At 39.8% G+C, this 24,384-nt stretch overlaps 1 protein-coding gene across 1 annotated transcript in view; it reads right to left on the reverse strand.

Moving 5' to 3' along the window:
- The window catches only part of MYH15 (myosin heavy chain 15), a 171,190-nt gene that overhangs the window by 137,807 nt on the left and 8,999 nt on the right, over window positions 1–24,384 (reverse strand). The window contains exons 3-6 of the mRNA XM_066346779.1: window positions 5,768–5,911; window positions 3,797–3,953; window positions 3,122–3,149; window positions 1,327–1,420 (exon numbers count right to left, since the gene is read on the reverse strand). Coding sequence (XP_066202876.1) covers window positions 1,327–1,420; window positions 3,122–3,149; window positions 3,797–3,953; window positions 5,768–5,911 — 423 coding nt within the window. The remainder of the gene's footprint in view (window positions 1–1,326; window positions 1,421–3,121; window positions 3,150–3,796; window positions 3,954–5,767; window positions 5,912–24,384) is intronic.

Here is a 24,384-nt window from a genome sequence, read left to right on the forward strand (position 1 = left end):
ACTTTGAGTGATGCGTATGCAACATAATTAAATGTCAAAATAACCTGGAGATATTTTCTCTGAACCTGATTTATTAATGTCACCCCATTAAAATTAATAAAAAGATAAAATAAATTTAAAAAAAGAGAATAGAAAATTGAACCAGACTTATTTTACTTCTCACTTTGCAAAAACAGCAAATAATCATTATTAAATTTAAAGAGAAAAATAACAATATCACATAGAAACATTTGAGGTTCTAACAGCTCATAACTCATTAATTCTGAGTTCCACTTAGCATTATCTAATTTTGTTTTGCGTATTGTCTCTCATGGTCTAGTTATCCTCAAATTATTATGAAGCCCATCAACCTGTTAATGAAGCTAAACAAAGTAAGTAAAATTAAAAATCAGCAAGGACACAGATAATTAAATAGAGATGGTAAATGTTTTCAGAACCTAGAATGTGATTAGGTTGATGGGATATCTATTAGGTGTTTGAGATTTGATCCAGATGTTAGTGATAAAGGAAGCAGCCCTCTATTGGCATTTATCTGTGGGAGTCTGACAGCTCACTATAAAGAAATTCAGAAATATCAAAAGTGGCCATTTAAGGCACTAGCCTTTAAGAAATGTAGTTTGGATATTAAGTGCCTAAATTTCAGTGTGTTCAGTCAACAAAGAGTTGGCTGGTAAATGCTCTTGAAGCAGATCTTAAATAAATTATGTAATTCCATGTTTTTGGATTATTGGTTTAAAGCCATTGATGATTCTCTCAAGAGGCAAAGAAAGGCCCTGGCCGGTTGGCTCAGCGGTAGAGCATTGGCCTGGCATGCGGGGGACCGGGGTTCGATTCCCGGCCAGGGCACATAGGAGAAGCGCCCATTTGCTTCTCCACTCCCCCCCCCTCCTTCCTCTCTGTCTCTCTCTTCCCCTCCCGCAGCCAAGGCTCCATTGGAGCAAAGATGGCCCGGGCGCTGGGGATGGCTCCTTGGCCTCTTCCCCAGGTGCTAGAGTGGCTCTGGTCGCGGCAGAGCGACGCCCCGCAGGGGCAGAGCATCGCCCCCTGGTGGGCAGAGCGTTGCCCCCTGGTGGGCATGCCGGGTGGATCCCGGTCGGGCGCATGCGGGAGTCTGTCTGACTGTCTCTCCCCATTTCCAGCTTCAGAAAAAAAAAAAAAAAAAAAAAGAGGCAAAGAAAAAATAGGAAAAAAAGACTTTTTTATAATTTTTTAATTGTTCTATGGCTCTTTCCATCTTCTTTTCCCCTGTAAGTGGTCAGGACACAGCTTCCATGATCAGCGGATAGGTCCACCTCACCTTTTCTGCCAAGGTATGAGAACACTTACCGGCTTTTCCCTAGATTCACCCATGGTTGCTATACTGGCAAAATACTGGATAATATGTTTGGTGTTCACAGTCTTTCCGGCACCAGATTCTCCTCTACAATTAGAAATCGATGACACAGTTAACCAGTTCAGATTACAAATGCAGTGAAAGTTGAATAATGTCAACTATATAGACTAAGGCAGGAAGGGAAAGATTTATGGAAAAGCGGAACCTGAGAGGGAATTTGAAGGAGATGCAGACGGTTAATTGGATGGAAGAAGGGCCAGGACACCTCATGCTGGTAAAACAGCACTAGCAAAAATCTGGAAAGATCAAAGGCGTTTATAAAAACGAGAAGCCTATTCCTCGTGGTCCTGTTAACAAAAAGCTAACGAGCACTTCTACTAATTAGAGATAGGTCTACTCATTACCAGCTGTTAAAAAGATTTGCAGCCCTGGCCGGTTGGCTCAGCAGTAGAGCGTCGGCCTAGCGTGCGGAGGACCCGGGTTCGATTCCCAGCCAGGGCACACAGGAGAAGCACCCATTTGCTTCTCCACCCCTCCACCGCGCTTTCCTCTCTGTCTCTCTCTTCCCCTCCCGCAGCCAAGGCTCCATTGGAGCAAAGATGGCCCGGGCGCTGGGCATGGCTCTGTGGCCTCTGCCTCAGGTGCTAGAGTGGCTCTGGTCGCAACATGGCGACACCCAGGATGGGCAGAGCATCGCCCCCTGGTGGGCAGAGCGTCGCCCCATGGTGGGCGTGCCGGGTGGATCCCGGTCGGGCGCATGCGGGAGTCTGTCTGACTGTCTCTCCCTGTTTCCAGCTTCAGAAAAATGAAAAAAAAAAAAAAAAAAAAAAAGATTTGCATATACTGAGGCTACCACATGGCCAGGTCCGAACACTTGCCTCCGAAGAAGGCCTACCAATGATTTCACCAAGCAGTTGGACTTTAGACTTCCCTTTTACCATTGGGACCAGCTAACTTTGCTTTATGCGGAAGACCCAGTGGTAAATTTAACAGCCTCACCACCCAAAGTGTCATAGGACCCAGGCCTGCCTTTCCCCATTTTAAACTCCCCCAAATAGTCTAGCCTCTCTGCGAAAGGCTGAATGAACTCTCACTGCCCTTTCAGCTCTAAGATTCTGAGATGCAGTATCTTTCTCGGCATGGCTGGAGCCAGCGGAGAGCTCAACATAGGAGGCGCATCAGGACTGCACAGGAGGACCAGGGATGCTGCTTGAGTCTCAGCCTCTCCCTTCAGCCACCACGCTAACCGTTCACTTGTCTGGTCAATGCTCTTCCCATCAAAACGAACAAACACTGTGGTATCATTGAATGCTTTCCTTCCTTCCTCTTCACCCCCTTTTCTTTTCCCTCCAAGGCTCACCATCTTTTAGTTCCTACTGCTTCGTATACCTTGGCGTGCCCCAGTCCAGCTGCCATGACAGCATGTTATATGTTCCATGGTCATAAATCCCCACTGGATTTTCAGTCTCTCTGACTGATTAGCCAGTGAAGAGACCTTTGGAAATGACTATTTGGACAGGGGAGCTCTCTCCATCAAGAAGATGATTAAACCCAGCTTGTGCACTATGGGTTTTAAGGGTTCCCTAAAATGATGGAGGCAGCCTGGCTGGCAACATATTTGGAGTAATATCCTGAGTACCTTACTCTTTCCCAGAACAGAATCTGTATCTGAAAAGCAAACAATTCACAGACTGCAAACTTGTGTTTTATTCCTAGTGGATTGTGAGTGTCTGTTTCCACTGAAACTCTCACTGCTGGCCAAGAGGAAAAAGCAAGGCAAACACTTACGTGAAGACCACAGACTGATTCTCTCGGTCTACGAAAGAGAAGAAAATGTCAGAACATCCTTCTGCCAGAGTTTCTATGTATTGGTATAAACTTATTCAAAATTTCCTTGGTTGCAGTTTGAAGTCAGATACAAGGAAAGGGATTTGCTCTGTATATGGTTAGGGGGAAAAATACCATTTAAATAGTACAGAGTAAAACAGATCATCTCCCCTGTCCATGTGTACACCAGTCATAAGATCATACAAATTCTCGACCTATTTTCTCGCTCCAAATACAAATGACCACTGACTAATGGTTGACATTTTTGTCATTTTAAGCCTTTTAAGAAGCATGGTGTAATAATAGCTACAGAAAAACGTCTTTATGCCAGAAGCCCCCGCAGGTGCCTTCTATAATAAAAGAGGTCATCCGCAGGGGGCTCTCTCTGGGCCAGCCCCTGAGCCGAGAACTTGCAATGCATTATCTCACTTAATTTGATGTGTGAGCTTATCATCCTCATAACCCTAGGAGGTAGGCCCTATTTTGCCCACATTTTATCCAGATGGAAAAAGAAGCTTCAAGTGATTAGACAACTGTAAAGGCCACGCTCTGCTCACAATGCCTATGTGCCTCTTAGTGACACAGAAAAAGTAGATCAGATATTTTTACTTTTCCTTTTGTAGGGCAGCCACTTACTGTGAAGCATGTCCTGAAAGGCGTCGTTGGCAACAGCGAAGATGTGAGGGGGACCCTCTGACCACCTCTTCCCTCTGTAGGCAGCCGCCACTTCTCTCTGATACACTGGAAGCCACTTGTAAGGGTTTATGCTCACACAGAAGAGACCCGAATATGTCTGAGGGAAGTACAGAAAAGATTTCAGAAACAGGTGAGAAATACTTCCAGGATTATCAGCTCTTTCACTGTCAGGCAACACTTGCTGAAATATTTACTTATAAACCAACTGCAATGAGAAAGCTTTGAATTCCGGCAAAGACGGGAGTTCTTTCTAACGGGAGGAGACAGAACCAGCGAGACCTGGGATTATTACCTCTTCCCCTGGGAGAGCCTAACTACTAATACGTCTGACACAAACACCTTTCAGACAGAGAAGATGCCAATGAACAGCAGGGCTGCAGATTTTTCAGGCATTTGAGGCTGGACGGGACTCTATGCCTCAGCAAGGACCGGAACCTGATGTCTAAGGCATCACGGGGGAATAGCGCATGTGAGTCACTCTGTCACTATAATGGCTGAATTGCAGCCACGAAAGATATGCCCATGTCTTAATCCCCAGAATCTGTGCATATGATCTTATTTAGAAAAAAAGATTTTTGCAGATGTAATTAAGTTAAGGATCTCAAAGTGATATCTGTGTGGCCTTAAATCCAGTGGCTGGTGTCCTTATAAGGAACACACAAAGGAGAAGGTGATGTGAAGACAGAGACAGGGATTGGGGTGTTACAGCCACAAGGAATGCCAGTAGCCGCCAGAAACTGAAAGAGGCAAGGAATGACTCCCATAGGAGCCGCTAGGGGGGGACTCTGCTGATTTGATTTTGGACTCTGGCCTCTATAACTGTGACAGAATAAATTTCTGTTGTTTGAGGCCTCCCAGTTTGTGGTAATTTTGTTACAGCATTCCAGGGAAACTAATACAGTCATGCAGTAAATCAGAGAGCCGAGGAGCAAGCTGGCTGCCTGTCAAGGCTTCTATAGTTATGGGTCCCAAATGCCATCATGTCAGCCTAATTCACTCAGTGCTGCTTCTGCTGGATAGGTTCTGAGTAAATAAAAAAAATCTCGGCCCCGGCCGGTTGGCTCAGTGGTAGAGCGTCGGCCTGGCGTGCAGGAGTCCTGGGTTCGATTCCCAGCCAGGGCACACAGGAGAGGTGCCCATCTGCTTCTCCACCCCTCTCCCTCTCCTTCCTCTCTGTCTCTCTCTTCCCCTCCCGCAGCCAAGGCTCCACTGGAGCAAAGTTTGCCCGGGCACTGAGGATGGCTCCATGGCCTCTGCCTCAGGCACTAGAATGGCTCTGATTGTGGCAGAGCGACGCCCCAAGATGGGCAGAGCATCGCCCCCTGGTGGGCACGCCGGGTGGATCCCGGTCGGGTGCATGCAGGAGTCTGTCTGACTGCCTCCCCGTTTCCAGCTTTGGAAAAATACAAAAAATAAAAAAATAAAAAAAATCTCAGCAACCTACCATCACCAATTTAATAATGATGGGGAAAAAACAAAACATTCCATTTATTGAGCACCAGCTAGGAAGTAGCACTGAACTGCTTTACCTACATTCTTCTACTAAGTCTTCCAAGCTACCCTGGAGAGACAAGCACTGTCATCCCACTTGACTGTAAAAGTGACTTCAAGAAGATAAGAAACTTGACACCTAGTAAGTGACAGAGCTGGCATATGGACACTGGTCTGTCAGGCTCCAAGCCTCATGCCTTTACCTTAGTGGGACAACTTTAGGAAGGAATATTAATATTGACGAAATAAAACTGGGAAATGCTAAGATAAGGACCTTTCCTGTGGGCGTTCCTCAAGGATTATCTCCATGAGATGATGCTTAAATTCAATGGTATTTTTTTTTTCACCCAAGAGAGGGCTTGGGACATTGCCAATATGAGTGTCAACACAGTATTTCAGCAGGAAAACACATGTACGAACATAGATCATCCAGTGGTCATAGCGCCGCTTCAGGGTGTGCAGCACAGACGCTTCATTGAGGTGAGTCAGCATGGCCATGTCCTCAATCATTTCCAGATGGGGAGGATTCATCTGCTGAATACCCTCCTCACTGACACTCAGACTCTGCAGAGAGAAAAATGGAAGACATACGTTTCCCCTTTTTCTATACTCATTTATTTTGCCATGTATTGCGAAGAATTTTCAGAGTCAAGAAAAAGATGCTTTATTAGAGGATCGGGTGAGAAGAAGCTAAACCAACCTTAATGAAAAAAAGAAGTGTTCCTCTTGCCCATGCTTTTTTTCTTGACCAAAGATGAAATTTGAAAAAGTGTTCTTGTTGAATCAAAATTTTCTGAATTGCATTGCCCTGACCCTATAACTTACGGCTCTGATAGCCTTGAAGAGCAAACGCATCACAGAATGTACAATTTGGCCTCTTAAGAGGTCTCAACATATCCTGGAGGTTTAGAAGAAGAGACCAAGGAGGCAGACTCATCCTTTCAGACTCAGTTCAAGATGTATCCTCTTCCTCAACCTTTCCCAATTCCCCATTTGTTTTTGTAAAGTATTTTACCATATATACAAACTACACTATCTTGACATTTTTAACTCATATTTATTTTAATAATTGACTGTGTTAGGTTCTTTCCCAGATATAAATACCTTACAAAAGTGTTTTTGATATCTTATTCTATAGTTATTAAAGCACCTATTACAATGCTAGGGACATGGTAGGTATTCAATAGCTATTGATCACATCATTAATATGGATGCATTGCTACTATCAAATAGTTGCATGGAATTTCTCTTAAAAGTTTCCTAACACAATTGCCTATAGCCCTCTTCCTTGATTAATTAATAAGGGTATCAGCCGATTCCAACTTGGCGATTACTTCTTTTTCCGTCTTGCTCCAATTTTTACCCACAGTCTTCTTAGACATTGTTTCAATGGTAATTCCTTTTCTGTTGAGTCCTTTCAATTTTTTTATCTCAGGGATTTCTCTTCTGTAGAGCATAACCAATGTTCCTCCATAAGTATTACTCTATATCCACTGGCTTCATTGCCTCTATCGCTGTTAGGAAAACCAACAGTGATGGGGAGTGGAGTCACTTCACTTCTAACACCAGAAGGAGGAAGTCTGGAGCCAGGGAGATGCAGAATAGGGCTGTGTGAATGGGACCTCCATTATACGGTGGAAAAACAAACAGGACAAAGCAAACCAACTTTTTTAGACTCCTCTTTCTACATCATTAAATTACTGTTTTCATGTTCTTCTTTCTAGAATTTTCTCTGAAAATCATAATTATAACCACCTTACATTTATAAATCACCTTAAATACTGTTGAAGACAGTAGTTTTGGAGAATGTGGTCCAATGAGGTAAGGTTCTCATCTAGAGGCCTAATATAATTGATTTGGTCACCATGGAAGTGAAAAGATAACACACAGACTAGGAGAAAATATTTGCAAATCATATATCTAATAAGAAACTTGTGTCCAGAATGTATAAAATATTCTTGCAACCAGTGGTGGGATTCAAATACTTTAACAACTAGTTCTCTGCCCTAATGACTATTTTAAATATAAAAAAAAACAATAAACTAAAAGGTAGTTTATTATTTTATGCATTTAGTACTTAAGTAATTAAGAACAATAAAAGAAGTACACAGAACTAGATTATGTTTTAAGAGAGTTTTCAAATATTGATGAAAAAATATTAAATAATAACTGACAAAAAACAATAAAACTATTATTTAAGATATTTTTATATTGCTTTTTGATTGGTGTTCTCACTTGCAATTTTCCCCCCTATGGATGGAATGAACATTACTATGGGCACTTAGAATACACTGTTGTGCAGACGAAAGTTAAAAAAGAGTAAGGAATGTAAATTTGTGATTTCCACATTGGGTGGTTGTTCAGGCATCTACCTTAGAGAGAACCCTGATTACAAGTGCCATTTTAACAACCAGTTTGCTGAACTCAACAAAAAATTAGGTATTGGTTCTGCCAAACCAGTGTGAACTGGCTGAATCCCACCATCACTGCTTACAACTCAATAATAAAAGAGCAACAAACTAATTAAAAATGGGTAAAGAGCTTGAATAGATATTTTTTAAAGAAAATACACATATGGCCCACCTGTAAGGATATGCAAAGATATATCATTATTCATTATGAAAGTAAAAATCAAAAAAGCCTGACCAGGCGGTGGCACAGTGGATACAGTGTCAGACTGGGACACGCAGGACCCAGGTTCAAAACTTCAAGGTCTCTGGCTTAGCGTGGGCTCATCTGGTTTGAACAAAGCTCACCAGTTTGAGCCCAAGGTTGCTGGCTTGATCAAGGGGTCACTCAGTCTGCTGTAGCCCCCTGGTCAAAGCACATATGAGAAAGCAATCAATGAACAACTAAGGTGCCGCAATGAAGAATTGATGTTTCTCATCTCTCTCCCTTCCTGTCTGTCTATCCCTATCTGTCCCTCTCTCTGTCTCTGTCACACACAAAAAAACTTAAAATAGTACTTCACACCCACTATAATGGCTATAATAAAAAAGATAGATCATAATATGTACTGGTAAGGCAGTAGAGAAATTACAACCCTTATACTTTATTGGTGGGAATGTAAAATGATACAACCACTTTGGAAAATAGTTTGGCAGACACTCAAATTGCTAAACATAGTCGATATCATATAACCCAGGAATTCCACTCCTAGATACACACCCAAGAGAAATAAATAGGCAAAAACTTGCACATGCATGTTTATGACAGCATTATTCATAATGACCAAAACATGTAAACAACACACATGTTTGAATGAGTAAACAAAATGTGGTATATTCATAGTACGGAATATTATTTGGCTATAAAAAGGAATGAAGTACTGATACATACTACAACGTGAATGAACCTAAAAACCACAATACTAAGTAAAAGAAGCCAGACACAAAAGATCATATGTTGTATGATCCTATTTATCTTAAATGTCAGACTAGGCAAATCTATAGAAAAATAAAGTTGATCAGTGGGTGACTGGGCTGATTGAGGGAGGGGAGACAAGGGAGTGACTGCTAATAGGTATAAGATTTCTTTTGGGGATGATGAAAATATTCTAAAATTAGACTATGGTGATATTTGCATAATTCTCTTTTTTGTTTGTTTGTTTTCAGGGACAGAGAGAGAGTCAGAGAGAGGGATAGATAGGGACAGACAGATAGGAATGGAGAGAGATGAGAAGCATCAATCATCAGTTTTTCATTATGAGACCTTAGTTGTTCATTGATTGCTTTCTCATATGTGCCTTGACTGCAGGCCTTCAGCAGACAAGCAACCCCTTGCTCAAGCCAGCAACCTTGGGTCCAAGCTGGTGAGCTTTTTCTCAAACCAGATGAGCCCATGCTCAAGCTGGCGATCTCGGGGTCTCGAACCTGGGTCCTGTGCATCCCAGTCCGACACTCTATCCACTGCACCACTGCATAGTCAGGCTATAATTCTTTTAATACACTAGAAACCCACTGGGTTTTACACTTTAAAGAGGTAAACTATATGGCATATATATATATATATATATATATATATATATATATATATATATCACATCTGACCATAAGACACACCTAGGGTTTTAAGGAGAAAAATAAGAAAAAAAAATATTCTGAACCAAATGGTGTGTTAAAATATTTAAGAAAATATCATATTTTTTGCTCCATAAGATGCACGAGCATTTTCCCCTCCACTTTTGGGAGGAAAAGAGTGTGTCTTATGGAGCAAAAAATACGGTCTGTAAAATTATTTTTAAAAAGTTGGTATGAACAATGATACAAAAGAGACTTTTGCTGATGTCAGAGTAATGGTGGCATGAGAGGTACTACTGATCTCTCCCCTTGAAACTTCAACAAATTCAACAACTATAACACAGAGAAGGAACTCTAGCTGGGCTTCAAGGCGTGCCTGAAAGATTTGCTCAGCGAATGGACTAAAGGTGGGACAGATTGAAAAGGGGGGCAGAATACAAAATGAACTCACAGTCAGCTCCCCAAGTGACTGGGTTTTGTTTTGTTTTTTTCTGCTGGGACTATAGGGAGGAAGGAAGCTTGGGCTATCTGGGTTTTGACTGCCAGGATATGAAGAGGGTACCTATCCTCCTCAAAGTCTTCCAAAAAATAGAAGAAGAAGCAATATTTCCTAACACATTTTATGAGGCCAACATAACCCTGATAGCAAAACCTGGGAAGGACAACACAGAAAAATAAAACTACAGACCAACATCTCTAATGAATACAGATCAAAAAATTATAAACAAAATGCTATCAAATCAAATACAACAACACATTAAAAAATAATACATAACAATCAAGTAGAATTTATTTCAAGAGCACAAAGATGGTTCAACATATGAAAATCAATCAACATAATACACCATATCAACAAAACAAAAATTATATGATCCTATCAATAGATGCAGAAAAGGCATTCAATAAGTTACTACATCCTTTTATGTTTAAGACACTCAATAAAATGGGTATAGGAGGAAAGTACCTCAATGTAATAAAGGCCATATAGGACAAACCATCAGTCAATATCATACTAAGTGGTGAAAAAAATGAAGGTTTTTTTCTCTAAAATCAAGAACAAGACAAGGTTGCTCACTCTCTCCACTCTTATTCAACATAGTTCTAGAAGTTTTAGCCAGAGCAATCAGACAAGAGAAAGAAACAAAAGGCATCCATACAGGGAAAGAAGAAGTAAAGGTATCACTTTTGCAGATGTAATAATCCTGTATATAGTAAACCCTAAAGAGTCCACCAAAAAAACTATTAGAAACAATAAACTGATACAGTAAAGTTGCAGGATATAAAATCAATATACAAATGTCTATTGCTTACCTATATGCCAACAATGAAACTTCAGAATACAAACTCAAAAAAACAATTCCTTCTAAAATTGCAAACAAAAAATGGAATACCTAAGAATAAACTTGATGAAGGATGTGAATGACCTACATAATGAAAACTACAAAGCATATTGAAAGAAATTGAAAATGACACAATGAAATGGAAACATATTCATGTTCATGGATTGGAAGGATGAACATACTTAAAATAACCATATTACTCAAGTCAATATACAAATTTAATGCAATCCCCATTAAAATCTTAGTGTCATTTTTTAAAGACATAGAACAAAAAATCACCAGGTTTGTACAGAAACATAAAAAAACCCCAAATATAAAAAAAAACAAAAAACAAACAAACAAACAAATAGAAAAAAAACCCAAATATCCAAAGCAGTCCTGAGAAAAAAGAATGAAGCTGGAGGTATCACACTACCTGACTTTAAATTATACTACAGAGCCATGATAATCAAAACAGCATAGTATTGGCAGTAAAACAGACTTACAGACCAACGGGACAGAATCAAGAGCCCAGAAATAAAACCACATAAATATGAACAAATAATCTTAGACAAGAGAGCCAAAAACACACAATGGAGAAAAGAAAGCCTTTTCAATAAATGGTTCTGGGAGATTGCAAAGCCATATGCAAAAAAATAAAACTTGACTACAGTTTGTCTCCCGCACAAAAATTAATTCAAAGTGGACCAAAGACCTAAATATAAGATCTGAAACAATGAATTACATAGGCACTAAATTTATAGACCTTGGCCATTGAGAACAATTTATGAATTTGACCCCAAAAGCAAGGGAAAGTAAAGGCAAAAATAAACGAGTGGGACTATATCAAACTAAAAAGCTTTTGCAGAGCAAAAGAAACTGACAACAAAACAAAGAGGCAGCCAAAAGGAGATGATATTTGCAAACGACAGGTCTAATAAGGGATTTTAATATCCAAAATACATAAACAACTCACAAAAGCAACAAACAAACAGACAATTCAATTAAAAAATGAGGAGAGGACCTGAACAGACACTTCTTCCAAGAAAACATACAAATGGCCAACAGATATATGAAAAGATGCTCATCTTCACTAGCTATTAGAGAAATGAAAATCAAAACTATGAGGCCCTGGCTGGTTGGCTCAGTGGTAGAGGATTGGCCTGGCATAAGGAAGTCCCAGGCTTGATTATCACCCAAGGCCCATAGGAAAAGCACCTATCTGCTTCTCCACCCTTCCCCCTCTTCTTTCTATCTCTCTCTTCCCCTCCCACAGCCAAGGCTTCACTGGAGTAAAGTTGGCCTGGGTGCTGAGAACAGCTCCATGGCCTTCACCTCAGCTGCTAGAATGGCTCTGGTTGCAACTGGAGCAACGCCCCAGATGGGTAGAGCATCACCCCCTTGTGGGCTTGCCAGGTGGATCTTGGTTGGGCACATGCAGGAGTCTATCTCTCTGCCTCCCTGCTTTTCACTTCAGAAAACTACAAAAAAAACCCAAAACACTACAATGAGAACCACCTCACACCTATTAGATTGGCTATTATCAGCAGAACAGGTAATAACAAGTATTGGAGAGGCTGTAGAGAAAAAGGAACCCTCATTTACTGCTGGTGTAAATGCAAATTAGTACAACCATTGTAGAAGGAAATATGGTGGTTCCTAAAAAAATTAAGAATAGAACTACCATGTGGCCCACCAATCCCTCTACTGGGTATCTACACTAAAAACTCAGAAACATAGGTACATAGAGATACCCTCCTCCAACACTCATCACAACATTAGTCACAATGGCCAAGACATGGAAACAACCAAAATATCCTTTGATAGAGAATTGGGTAAAGAAAATGTGGTACATAGATACAATAGAATACTACTCAGCCATAAGAAATGATGACATATTGTCATTTACAACAACATGGATGGGCCTTGAGAACATTATATTGGGTGAAATAAGTAAATCAGAAAAAGCTAAGAACTGTATGATTTCACACATAGGTGGGATATAAAACTGAGACTTGTGGACATAGATGAAACTGAAGTTGTTGCTAGAGGAGGAAATTTGGCGAGAGGACGGGGAAAAGGGGGGTAAAGAAAGACAAATGTATGGTGACCGAAAATGATTTGACTTTGGGTGATGGGTATACAATATAATCAACAGTTCAAATGCTATAGAAACATTTACCTGCACTTATGTATTCATTGACCAATGCCATATTGTTAAATTTAATTTCTAAATTAATTTTTTTTAAAAGAAAAGAGATTTTTAAATCTGCTTTTTTTTTCCTTTCTTTTAATAAAAGATTGTCCCATCATGGAAATGGCACCATGAGCAGCGCATCCGACAGATCTCCCCAAAATTTCAACAAATTCATCAACTAGAGACAGAAAAATCTATCCTTGGAGCATCCGGGAGTTCCACACACCCTGAAGGCAAAAGAGCTGCTTACACTTGGAACTGAGAGTCGGGAGGGAGCTGAGGGTGTGGAGGAAGCTAACTGCGGCACGGACGTTCGTTCAAGCCGAGGAAGGAGTGTGCCTGTGGTGAGTCAACCCACATGAGCAACTGCCTGCCCGTACTCCGGGGGCAACAGCCCGCGCACCGTGAGCAGCCGCCATGCTGTGAGAAACTACGTGCACCACGAGCGTCCCCAGCGGCCTGTGCACCACAACCGTCCCCAACCGTGGGCGCACCCAAGCACCCCACTCACCCACGAGCCCAGAGCACCCCACTCGCCTGCGTGCCCAGAGCACCCCAATAGCCAGTGGCAAGCAGGGAGTGCGCCAAAGCGAACTTCCCTATGCCCAAGCTTCTCTCCTTGGCGTGGCACCTCACCCAGCCATTCAAGCTAACAATCAAGCATCGGGGGAGGGGCGCATGGGCAGCTTGCAGTCCGTCCTGGAGCACATCTGCTGATCCAATCACTGAAATTAGCTTAACCCACAGTCTGCGTACCTCCCAACTGACCTACGGGGCTCTAATTGACAAGATCTCTCTCAGTTTAGTGATCCAAGACAAGAGGCGTGATATTCTTTAGTGCCTCTTGCTAAAGGGTTGGGGGCAACTTCTGATTGACAGAGCTTTAATACTCAGGGATATACGCTAACAAGAGGGACTTGGCAGATGTTAAGACCTGTACTGCAGGCAGTGACTAGGGCATCTTCTTCCCAGCCAAAACAGGCTACAAAGTGTGGAAAGCCTGGGAAGAGTGGCCCACAGAGTACTAGGCATGCTGAACAGGCCTGGAGGCTCATTGAAAGTCACCTTGAGAGCAATTGGCTCCCAGCCCCACCTGATTACGCTGGTGGCTCTAACTGCCAGAGCCTTACCCAGAGCCCAGCGTTGAGTGGGGTTAGAGTGGGGATTTGTCAGCTCTTGGAGCCTCTTACTCCCCAGGCAGAGGAAGTGGCAGCCTCATAGTTGGATCACCAGGCTGCTAATTCAGGAAGGGGAGACTAGGAGAGAGGCTCCGAGAAAACAGACTCTCTCATTGTCGGAGCCTGCAAACGCTAACTAGCCTTGACTACCAACGAGACTGAAGCCAACTATATGACATTGCCATAGAATCTCATCAACTGCAAATCCCTACCTAAGCATGGCACAGGGGCAGAGCCTGGGGTACAGAGTCACCGGCCAGGAAGAGGGAGAGGAAAGAAAAAGGAAGAAGTTAACCTCTCAAAATAAAGAAAAATCCACAGACTTTATAACTTGTTGCACTATTTTTTTTTGTTACTTTTATCTTCTTGCCTTTATTATTACTATTTCTATTTCCTCTACCTTAGTCCTTTTATTCTCTGCCCATCTTATTCTCCCCTTTTCTTGAACTACACTACCCATAAGTGTTACATTTTATTTCTTTTCTTCTTCCTTACTCTCCATGAGGGTTACACTCCAAAACCCTTAATTCTCTCTCTCTCTCTTTTTTTGTTTTTTTCTTTTCCTTTTATTTTCTTCCTTTCTTTTTCTTCTTTTTCTTATTTCTCCCTTTCTATTAGTTTCTTCTTTTACCCTTTTACTTTTCCTCTCATTCAATCCTCAATCACAAACAAATTATTTAATTTGGGACTCAAGTGGGGTTTTTTTTTGTGGCATTTTGGGTGCTTTTTACTTTGATTTTTAACTCATTAGCATTCCTCCCAACCCAGGATCTCCATTCTATTTAGTCTTTGCTCCACTTAATACAATAGTTTTTTTTTCTTTTCTCCTTTTTCGTTTCCCTCTTATCCCTCTCATTATATCTCTTAGTCGACCATCACTTACAAGCAAATCATTTTATACTTGACCAAGATTTTTTCCTTTTTTGCATTTTGTAAGTCCCTACTTCCTTTTTTGCCCCTTGAACACTTCCCCCCAACTCAGACCCTCTGTTATAGGCAGTTTTTGTTCCATTTAGCATAATATAATTCACAGATCATCATGATATTTTCCTAAGGAGGAGGGAAGAGGAGGGGAAGAGAAGAAAGAAAAGAAGGGGAAATAATAAATTATTATTGGGTTTATTTGTGGGGGGGGGAGGTTCTTTCTTTTTTTTCCAAATTTTTTTTCCATTTTTAATTTTTTTTATTTTATTTTATTTTTACTTTTTATTTCTTATTAATTCTCATTAGTGCTATCAACAAGACCACCCTCAGATGCCATTACTAAAAAGGAAATCGAATATCATAGATACAAAAGGTAGAGAAGTAACAGATAGATGTGGAAAAATCTATGGAGAAAAATTTAATATATTGGAAACTTTGGAGCTAAATGACAGAGAATTTAAAATAGAAATCCTAAAAATACTCAGAGATATACTAGAAAACACAGAAAGGCGATTTAGGGAGCTCAGAAAACAACTCAATGAACACAAAGAATATATTACCAAGGAAACTGAAACTATAAAAATAAATCAAACAGAAATGAAAAACTCAATACACGAGCTAAAAAATGAGGTAACAAGCTTAGCTAATAGAACAGGCCAGATAGAAGGTAGGATTAGTGAAATAGAAGACAAGCAACTTGAGGCACAACAGAGAGAAGAAGAAAGAGACTCAAAAATCAAAAAAAAAATGAGAAAGCCCTACAGGAATTGTCTGACTCCATCAAAAAGAATAACATAAGAATAATAGGTATATAAGAGGAAGAAGAGAGAGAAAATGGAATGGAGAATATACACAAACAAATAATAGTTAAGAACTTTCCAAGCCTGTGGAAAGAACTAAAGCCTCAAATTCAAGAAGCAAACAGAATACCAAGTTTTCTTAACCACAAGAAACCTACTCCAAGGCACATCATAATGAAGATGGCACAAACCAACGACAAAGAAAAAATTCTCAAGGCAGCCAGGGAAAAGAAGAATACAACATATAAAGGAAGGCCTATTAGATTATTATCAGATTTCTCAGCAGAAACTCTACAAGCTAGAAGAGAGTGGACCCCAATATTTAAAGCCCTGAAAAAGAGGAATTTCAGCCAAGAATACTATACCCATCAAAGCTATCCTTCAAGTACGAAGGAGAAATAAAAACATTCACAAATACAGAAAAGATGAGGGAATTTATCAGAAAGCCCCCACTCCAGAAAATACTAAAGGGGGTTTTCCAACCAGATTCAAAGAACAAAACAAAACAAAACAAAATGACAAGTAACAGCTCCACCAAGGACACAATAAAACCAAATTTAAATTGTGACAACAAAAGAAAAAAAAAGGGGGAGAGAGGACAGAGATTAACAGTAGCAAAGGACGATGAAGTGCAGAAACACTCATAAGATAGGGTACTACAATGAATGTGATAGGTACCCTTTTCAATACTTAATGGTAACCACACTTGAAAAAACCACCACAGAAGCACATGACTTTAAACAGGTAGCAACAGAAGAAAGAAGTATGGAATACAAACAAACAAAAGATAGAAAAACAAAAGAGAAGGATCAAACAAGATACAAACTAACAGAAAGCAATTTATAAAATGGCAATAGGGAACCCACAAGTGTCAATAATCACACTAAATGTAAATGGATTAAACTCACCAATAAAAAGACACAGAGTAGCAGAATGGATTAAAAAAGAAAATCCAACTATATGCTGCCTACAAGAAACACATCTAAGCAACAAGGATAAAAACAAATTCGAAGTGAAAGGCTGGAAAACAATACTCCAAGCAAATAACATCCAAAAAAAAGCAGGTGTAGCAATACTCATATCTAATAATGCTGACTACAAGACAGCAAAAGTACTCAGAGACAAAAATGGTCATTTCATAATGATAAAGGGGACACTGAATCAAGAAGACATAACAATTTTTAATATATATGCACCAAACCAAGGAGCACCAAAATATATAAGACAGCTACTTATTGACCTAAAAACAAAAACTGACAAAAATACAATCATACTTGGAGACCTCAATACACCGCTGACGGTTCTAGATCGGTCATCCAAACAGAGATTCAATAAAGACATATTGGCCTTAAATGAAACACTAGAGAACCTGGATATAATAGACATCTACAGGACACTTCATCCCAAAGCAACAGAGTATACATTTTTCTCTAGTGTACATGGAACATTCTCAAGAATTGACCATATGTTGGGCCACAAAGATAACATCAGCAAATTCAGAAAAATTGAAATTGTACCAAGCATATTTTCTGATCATAAAGCCTTGAAACTAGAATTCAACTGCAAAATAGAGAGAAAAAACCCACAAAAATGTGGAAACTAAACAACATACTTTTAAAAAATGAATGGGTCAAAGAAGAAATAAGCACAAAGCTCAAAAGATATATAGATACAAATGAAAATTACAATATGACATATCAGAATCTCTGGGATGCAGCAAAAGCAATAATAAGAGGAAAGTTCATATCACTTCAGCCTATATGAACAAACAAGAGAGAGCCCAAGTGAACCACTTAACTTCACACCTTAAGGAACTGGAAAAAGAAGAATAAAGACAACCCCAAACCAGCTGAAGAAAGGAGATAATAAAAATCAGAGCAGAAATAAATGAAATAGAGAAGAGAAAAACTATAGAAAAATTAATAAAACAAAGAGCAGTTTCTTTGAAAAGACCAACAAAATTGACAAACCCTTGGCAAGACTCACCAAGGAAAAAAGAGAAAGGACTCATATAAATAAAATCCAAAATGAAAAAGGAGAAATCACCACAGACATCATAGATATACAAAGAATTATTGTAGAATACTATGAAAAACTATATGCCACCAAATTCAACAATCTAGAAGAAATGGATAAATTCCTAGAATGATACAACCTTCCTAGACTGAGTGATGAAGAAGCAGAAAGCCTAAACAGACCAATTAGCAGGGAGGAAATAAAAAAACTATTAAAAACCTCCCCAAAAATAAAAGTCCAGGCCCAGATGGTTATACTAGTGAATTCTATCAAACATTCAAAGAAGACTTGGTTCCTATTCTACTCAAAGTCTTCCAAAAAATTGAAGAAGAAGCAATACTTCCAAACACATTTTATGAGGCAAACATAACACTCATACCAAAACCTGGCAAGGACAGCACAAAAAAAGAAAACTACAGACCAATATCTCTAATGAATACAGATGCTAAAATACTAAACAAAATACTGGCAAATCAAATACAACAACATATTAAAAAAATAATACGTCATGATCAAGTGGGATTCATCCCAGAATCTCAAGGATGGTTCAACATATGTAAAACAGTTAACGTAATACACCATATTAACAAAACAAAGAACAAAAACCACATGATCTTATCAATAGATGCAGGTAAGGCATTTGATAAAATACAACACAACTTTATGTTTAAGACACTCAACAAAATGGGTATAGAAGGAAAATATCTCAACATGATAAAGGCCATATATGATAAACCATCAGCCAACATCATATTAAATGACATAAAACTGAGGACATTCCACCTAAAATCAGGAACAAGACAGAGTTGTCCACTCTCTCCACTCTTATTTAATGTGGTGCTTAGCCCTGGCCGGTTGGCTCAGCGGTAGAGCATCGGCCTGGCATGCGGGGGACCCGGGTTCGATTCCCGGCCAGGGCACATAGGAGAAGCGCCCATTTGCTTCTCCCCCCCCCACCCCCTCCTTCCTCTCTATCTCTCACTTCCCCTCCCGCAGCCAAGGCTCCATTGGAGCAAAGATGGCCTGGGTGCTGGGGATGGCTCCTTGGCCTCTGCCCCAGGTGCTACAGTGGCTCTGGTCGCCGCAGAACGATGCCCCGGAGGGGCAGAGCATCACCCCCTGGTGGGCAGAGCGTTGCCCCTGGTGGGAGTGCCGGGTGGATCCCGATTGGGCGCATGCGGGAGTCTGTCTGACTGTCTCTCCCCGTTTCCAGCTTCAGAAAAGTACAAAAATAAATAAAATAAATAAATAAATAAATAAATAAATAAATAAATAATGTGGTGCTTAGAAGTTCTGGCCAAAGCTATCAAACAAGAGAAAGAAATAAAAGGCATCCATATCAGAAAAGAAGAAGTAAAGGTATCACTTTTTGCAGATGATATGATCCTATACATCGAAAACCCAAAGGACTCGACAAAAGAATTACTAGAAACAATAAACCAATACAGTAAGGTCACAGGATACAAAATTAACATACAAAAGTCCATAGCCTTCCTATATGCCAACAATGAAATATTAGAAAACGAACTCAAAAAAATAATCCCCTTCACGATTGCAACAAAAAAAATAAAATTCCTAGGAATAAACATAACAAAGAATGTAACCTATATAACATTATACAGGTCGTTATAGGACCTATATAACGAAAACTACAAAGCATTGTTAAGGGAAATCGAAAAAGACACAATGAGATGGAAAAATATTCCTTGTTCTTGGTTAGGAAGAATAAATATAATCAAAATGGCCATATTACCCAAAGCAATTTATAAATTTAAGGCAATTCCCATCAAAATTCCTATGACATTTTTTAAAGAAATGGAACAAAAAATCATCAGATTTATATGGAACTATAAAAAACCCCAAATAGCCAAAGCAATCCTAAGGAAAAAGAATGAAGCTGGGGGCATTACAATACCTGACTTCAAACTATATTATAGGGCCACGACAATCAAAACAGCATGGTATTGGCAGAAAAATAGACACTCAGACCAATGCAACAGAATAGAAAGCCCAGAAATAAAACCACATATATATGGTCAAATAATTTTTGATAAAGGGGCCAACAACACACAATGGAGAAAAGAAAGCCTCTTCAACAAATGGTGCTGGGAAAACTGGAAAGCCACATGCAAAAGAATGAAACTCGACTACAGCTTGTCCCCATGCACTAAAATTAATTCAAAATGGATCAAAGGCCTAAATATGAGACCTGAAACAATAAAGTACATAGAAGACATAGGTACTAAACTCATGAACCTGGGTTTTAAAGAACATTTTATGAATTTGACTCCAAAGCAAGAGAAGTGAAGGCAAAGATAAATGAATGGGACTACATCAGACTAAGAAGTTTTTGCTCAGCAAAAGAAACTGACAACAAAATAAACAGACAGCCAACTAAATGGGAAATATTATTTTCAAACAATAGCTCAGATAAGGGCCTAATATCCAAAATATACAAAAGAACTCATAAAACTCAACAACAAACAAACAAACAATCCAATAAAAAAAAATGGGAAAAGGACATGAACAGACACTTCTCCCAGGAAGAGATACAAATGGCCAACAGATATATGAAAAGATGCTCATCTTCTTTAGTTATTAGAGAAATGCAAATCAAAACTACAATGAGGTGTGGAGAAGATGGCAGCTGAGTAGGCGGATGCACAGACGCCCAGCTCTCAACACCAAACTGGAATACAAATCAATTTAGAAAAAATCAGCATGAAAAACCAACACTGAACTGCAAGAACAGCTCTCAAAAACCAAGGAGCAAAGAGGAAGCCACAATAATCCTGGTAAGGAGTGCCTGAATCTCCTCTGCTTACAGGAACGGAAGGAGGGGGGTGAGGCTGAGAGCCCAGAGAGGATTTCACAGAGGAAAAAAAGCAGAAACTACTGCTCACAGCCACTTACCTGGCGACCAGGGAGCAAGGTGGGTTGAAAAGACCAGCTTATCTCCCAAGTGGAAAAGACAGGGAGAGGGACAGACTGTGAGGGGCTAAGGTATGCAGGAAACTAAATAAAAAAGCTGACTCATTCGTGCTGGAGGCGGCCATAGCTGGGGGAGGGACTGAACCTTTCACAAAACAGAGCTGAAGTGCTTCCGGATCAGAGATCTCCGGACATCTATCCAGCTCCAATCAGCACAACAAGACACAGCTGAAAACAAGAAGTGGGGAGGAGGGGCAGTAACTCAGGTCTCCATGGAGATCTGAGATACACCTCCCCCTACTGAAGCTGAGAAAAAACCCTGCCCCCAGTGAGATTAGTTGGTGGAAGAGACCTTCAGCATCTCAGGTTACACCCACAGCATTCCTGGATACAGTTTCAAGGAAGCCCCCTGCTGAGATCAGTTAACAAGACTATCACCTGTTAAGAAAACAAACAAATCAAGACTTCAAAGCTGCCCAAATCCGAAAGTGGATTACAAATAATAGCTGATACCAACCCACGAAGACCTAAAAATAACACAACTGAAAACTGGAGGCAGACAACACCAAGCCTAGCCTCAACCAACTCTACAAATAAAAAAAATAAAAAAAAAGAAGATGAGAAGACAAAGGAGTGCAATCCAAATGAAACCACAAGAGACACCTTCGAGAGATGAACTGAGTGATATGGAAATAATCAAACTTCCAGATGCGGAGTTCAAAATAATGATTGTAAGGATGCTTAGGGATCTTAGAACAACAATGGAGGGACAGTTTGAAAACCTAAATAAAGAAATAGCAAGTATAAAAAAGAATCAGTTGGAGACGACAAATACAATATCAGAAATAAAGACCACAATGGAAGGAATTAAAAACAGGATAGATAGAGCAGAGGATCGAATCAGCGAGTTAGAAGACAACTGGAATGAAGGCATGAAAGCAGAGAAGAAAAGAGAAAAAAGACTCAAAAAGTCAGAGGAAACTCTTAGAGAGCTCTGTGACAACATGAAGAGAAATAACATCCGCATCATAGGGGTTCCTGAAGAAGAAGAAAAAGAACAAGGGATAGAGACTTTGTTCAATCATATCATAGCTGAAAACTTCCCTAAATTAATGCAAGAGAAACTCTCATAAATCCAAGAAGCACAGAGGACTCCATTAAAGAGAAACCCAAAGAAACCTACACCAAGACACATCATAATTAAAATACCAAAGCTAAGCGATAAAGAGAAAATATTAAAAGCTGCAAGAGAAAAAAAAGTTATCACCTACAAAGGAGCCCCCATAAGGATGACATCTGACTTCTCAACAGAAACACTTGAGGCCAGAAGGGAATGGCAAGAAATATTCAAAGTAATGCAGAACAAGAACCTACAACCAAGACTACTTTATCCAGCAAGGCTATCGTTTAAAATTGAAGGAGAAATAAAAAGCTTCCCAGACAAAAAACAACTCAAGGAATTCATTACAACTAAACCAATGCTGCAGGAAATATTAAGGGGCCTGGTGTAAACAGATAAAGTGGGAAAAGAATACAGAAAAAAAAAAAAGAAAAGGAATACACCTTTAAAGAAGAAAATGGCAATAAACAACTACATATCAATAATAAACTTAGCCCTGGCCGGTTGGCTCAGCGGTAGAGCGTCGGCCTAGCGTGCGGAGGACCCGGATTCGATTCCCGGCCAGGGCACATAGGAGAGGCGCACATTTGCCTCTCCACCCCTCCGCTGCACTTTCCTCTCTGTCTCTCTCTTCCCCTCCTGCAGCCAAGGCTCCACTGGAGCAAAGATGGCCCGGGCGCTGGGGATGGCTCTGTGGCCTCTGCCTCAGGCGCTGGAGTGGCTCTGGTCGCAACATGGCGACGCCCAGGATGGGCAGAGCATCGCCCCCTGGTGGGCAGAGCTTCGCCCCTGGTGGGCGTGCCGGGTGGATCCCGGTCGGGCGCATGCGGGAGTCTGTCTGACTGTCTCTCCCTGTTTCCAGCTTCAGAAAAATGCAAAAAAAAAAAAATAATAATAATAATAATAATAATAATAATAACCTTAAATGTAAATGGATTAAATGATCCAATCAAAAGACATAGGGTAGTTGCGTGGATAAGAAAACAGGACCCATACATATGTTGTCTACAAGAGACACACCTTAGAACAAAAGACACACACAGATTGAAGGTAAAAGGATGGAAAAAAATGTTTCATGCAAATGGAAATGAAAAAAAAGCTGGGGTAGCAATACTTATATCAGACAAATTGGACTTTAAAACAAAGGATATAGTAAGAGATAAAGAAGGTCACTACATAATGATAAAGGGAGTAATCCAACAGGAAGATATAACTATTATAAATATCTATGCACCTAATATAGGAGCACCCAAATATATAAAACAGACTTTGATGGATTTAAAGGGCGAGATCAACAGCAATACTATAATAGTAGGGGATTTCAATACCCCACTAACATCACTAGATAGATCCTCAAGAAAGAAAATTAACAAAGAAACAGCAGACTTATTGGAAACACTAGATCAACTCGATTTAATAGATATCTTCAGAACCTTTCACCCTAAAGCAGCAGAATATACATTCTTTTCAAGTGCTCATGGTACATTCTCTAGGATAGACCACATGTTAGGGCACAAAAGGGCTCTCAACAAATTTAAGAAGACTGAAATCATATCAAGCACTTTCTCCGATCACAACGGCATAAAACTAGAAATGAATCACAGCAGAAAAGCTCAAAAATTCTCAAACACATGGAAACTAAATAGCAGGGTGTTAAATAATGAATGGATTAAGAATGAGATCAAAGAAGAAATAAAGAAATTCCTAGAAACGAATGACAATGAGTATACAACAACTCAAAATTTATGGGACACAGCGAAAGCAGTGCTGAGAGGGAAGTTTATAGCACTACAGGCACACTTTCAGAAGCTAGAAAAAGCTCAAATAAACAACTTAACTCTGCATCTAAAAGAATTAGAAAAAGAACAGCAAGTAAAGCCCAAATGTAGTAGAAGGAAGGAAATAATAAAGATCAGAGCAGAAATAAATGACATAGAGGCTAAAGAAACAATACAGAGGATCAATGAAACTAGGAGCTGGTTCTTTGAAAAGGTAAACAAGATTGATGAACCTTTAAGTAGACTCACCAAGAAAAAGAGAGAGAGGACTCAAATAAATAAAATTAGAAATGAGAGAGGAGAAATAACAACTGACACAACAGAAATACAAAATATTATAAGAAAATACTATGAAGAACTGTATGCCGAAAAACTAGACAACCTAGATGAAATGGACAAATTCCTTGAAACATACAATCTTCCAAAAATCAATCTGGAAGAATCAGAAAACTTAAACAGACCGATTACACCAAAGGAGATCGAAACAGTTATCAAAAAACTCCCAACAAAGAAAAGTCCGGGGCCCGATGGCTTCACAACGGAATTCTACCAAATATTCAAAGAAGAACTAACTCCTATCCTTCTCAAACTATTTCAAAAAATTCAAGAGGAAGGAAGGCTTCCAAACTCCTTTTATGAGGCGAGCATAATTCTGATTCCAAAACCAGGCAAAGACAACACAAAGAAAGAAAATTATAGGCCAATATCTCTGATGAATATAGATGCTAAAATCCTCAACAAAATATTAGCAAACC

The sequence above is a fragment of the Saccopteryx leptura genome, chromosome 8 (assembly GCF_036850995.1).
Source record: "Saccopteryx leptura isolate mSacLep1 chromosome 8, mSacLep1_pri_phased_curated, whole genome shotgun sequence".
NCBI lineage: Eukaryota > Metazoa > Chordata > Mammalia > Chiroptera > Emballonuridae > Saccopteryx > Saccopteryx leptura.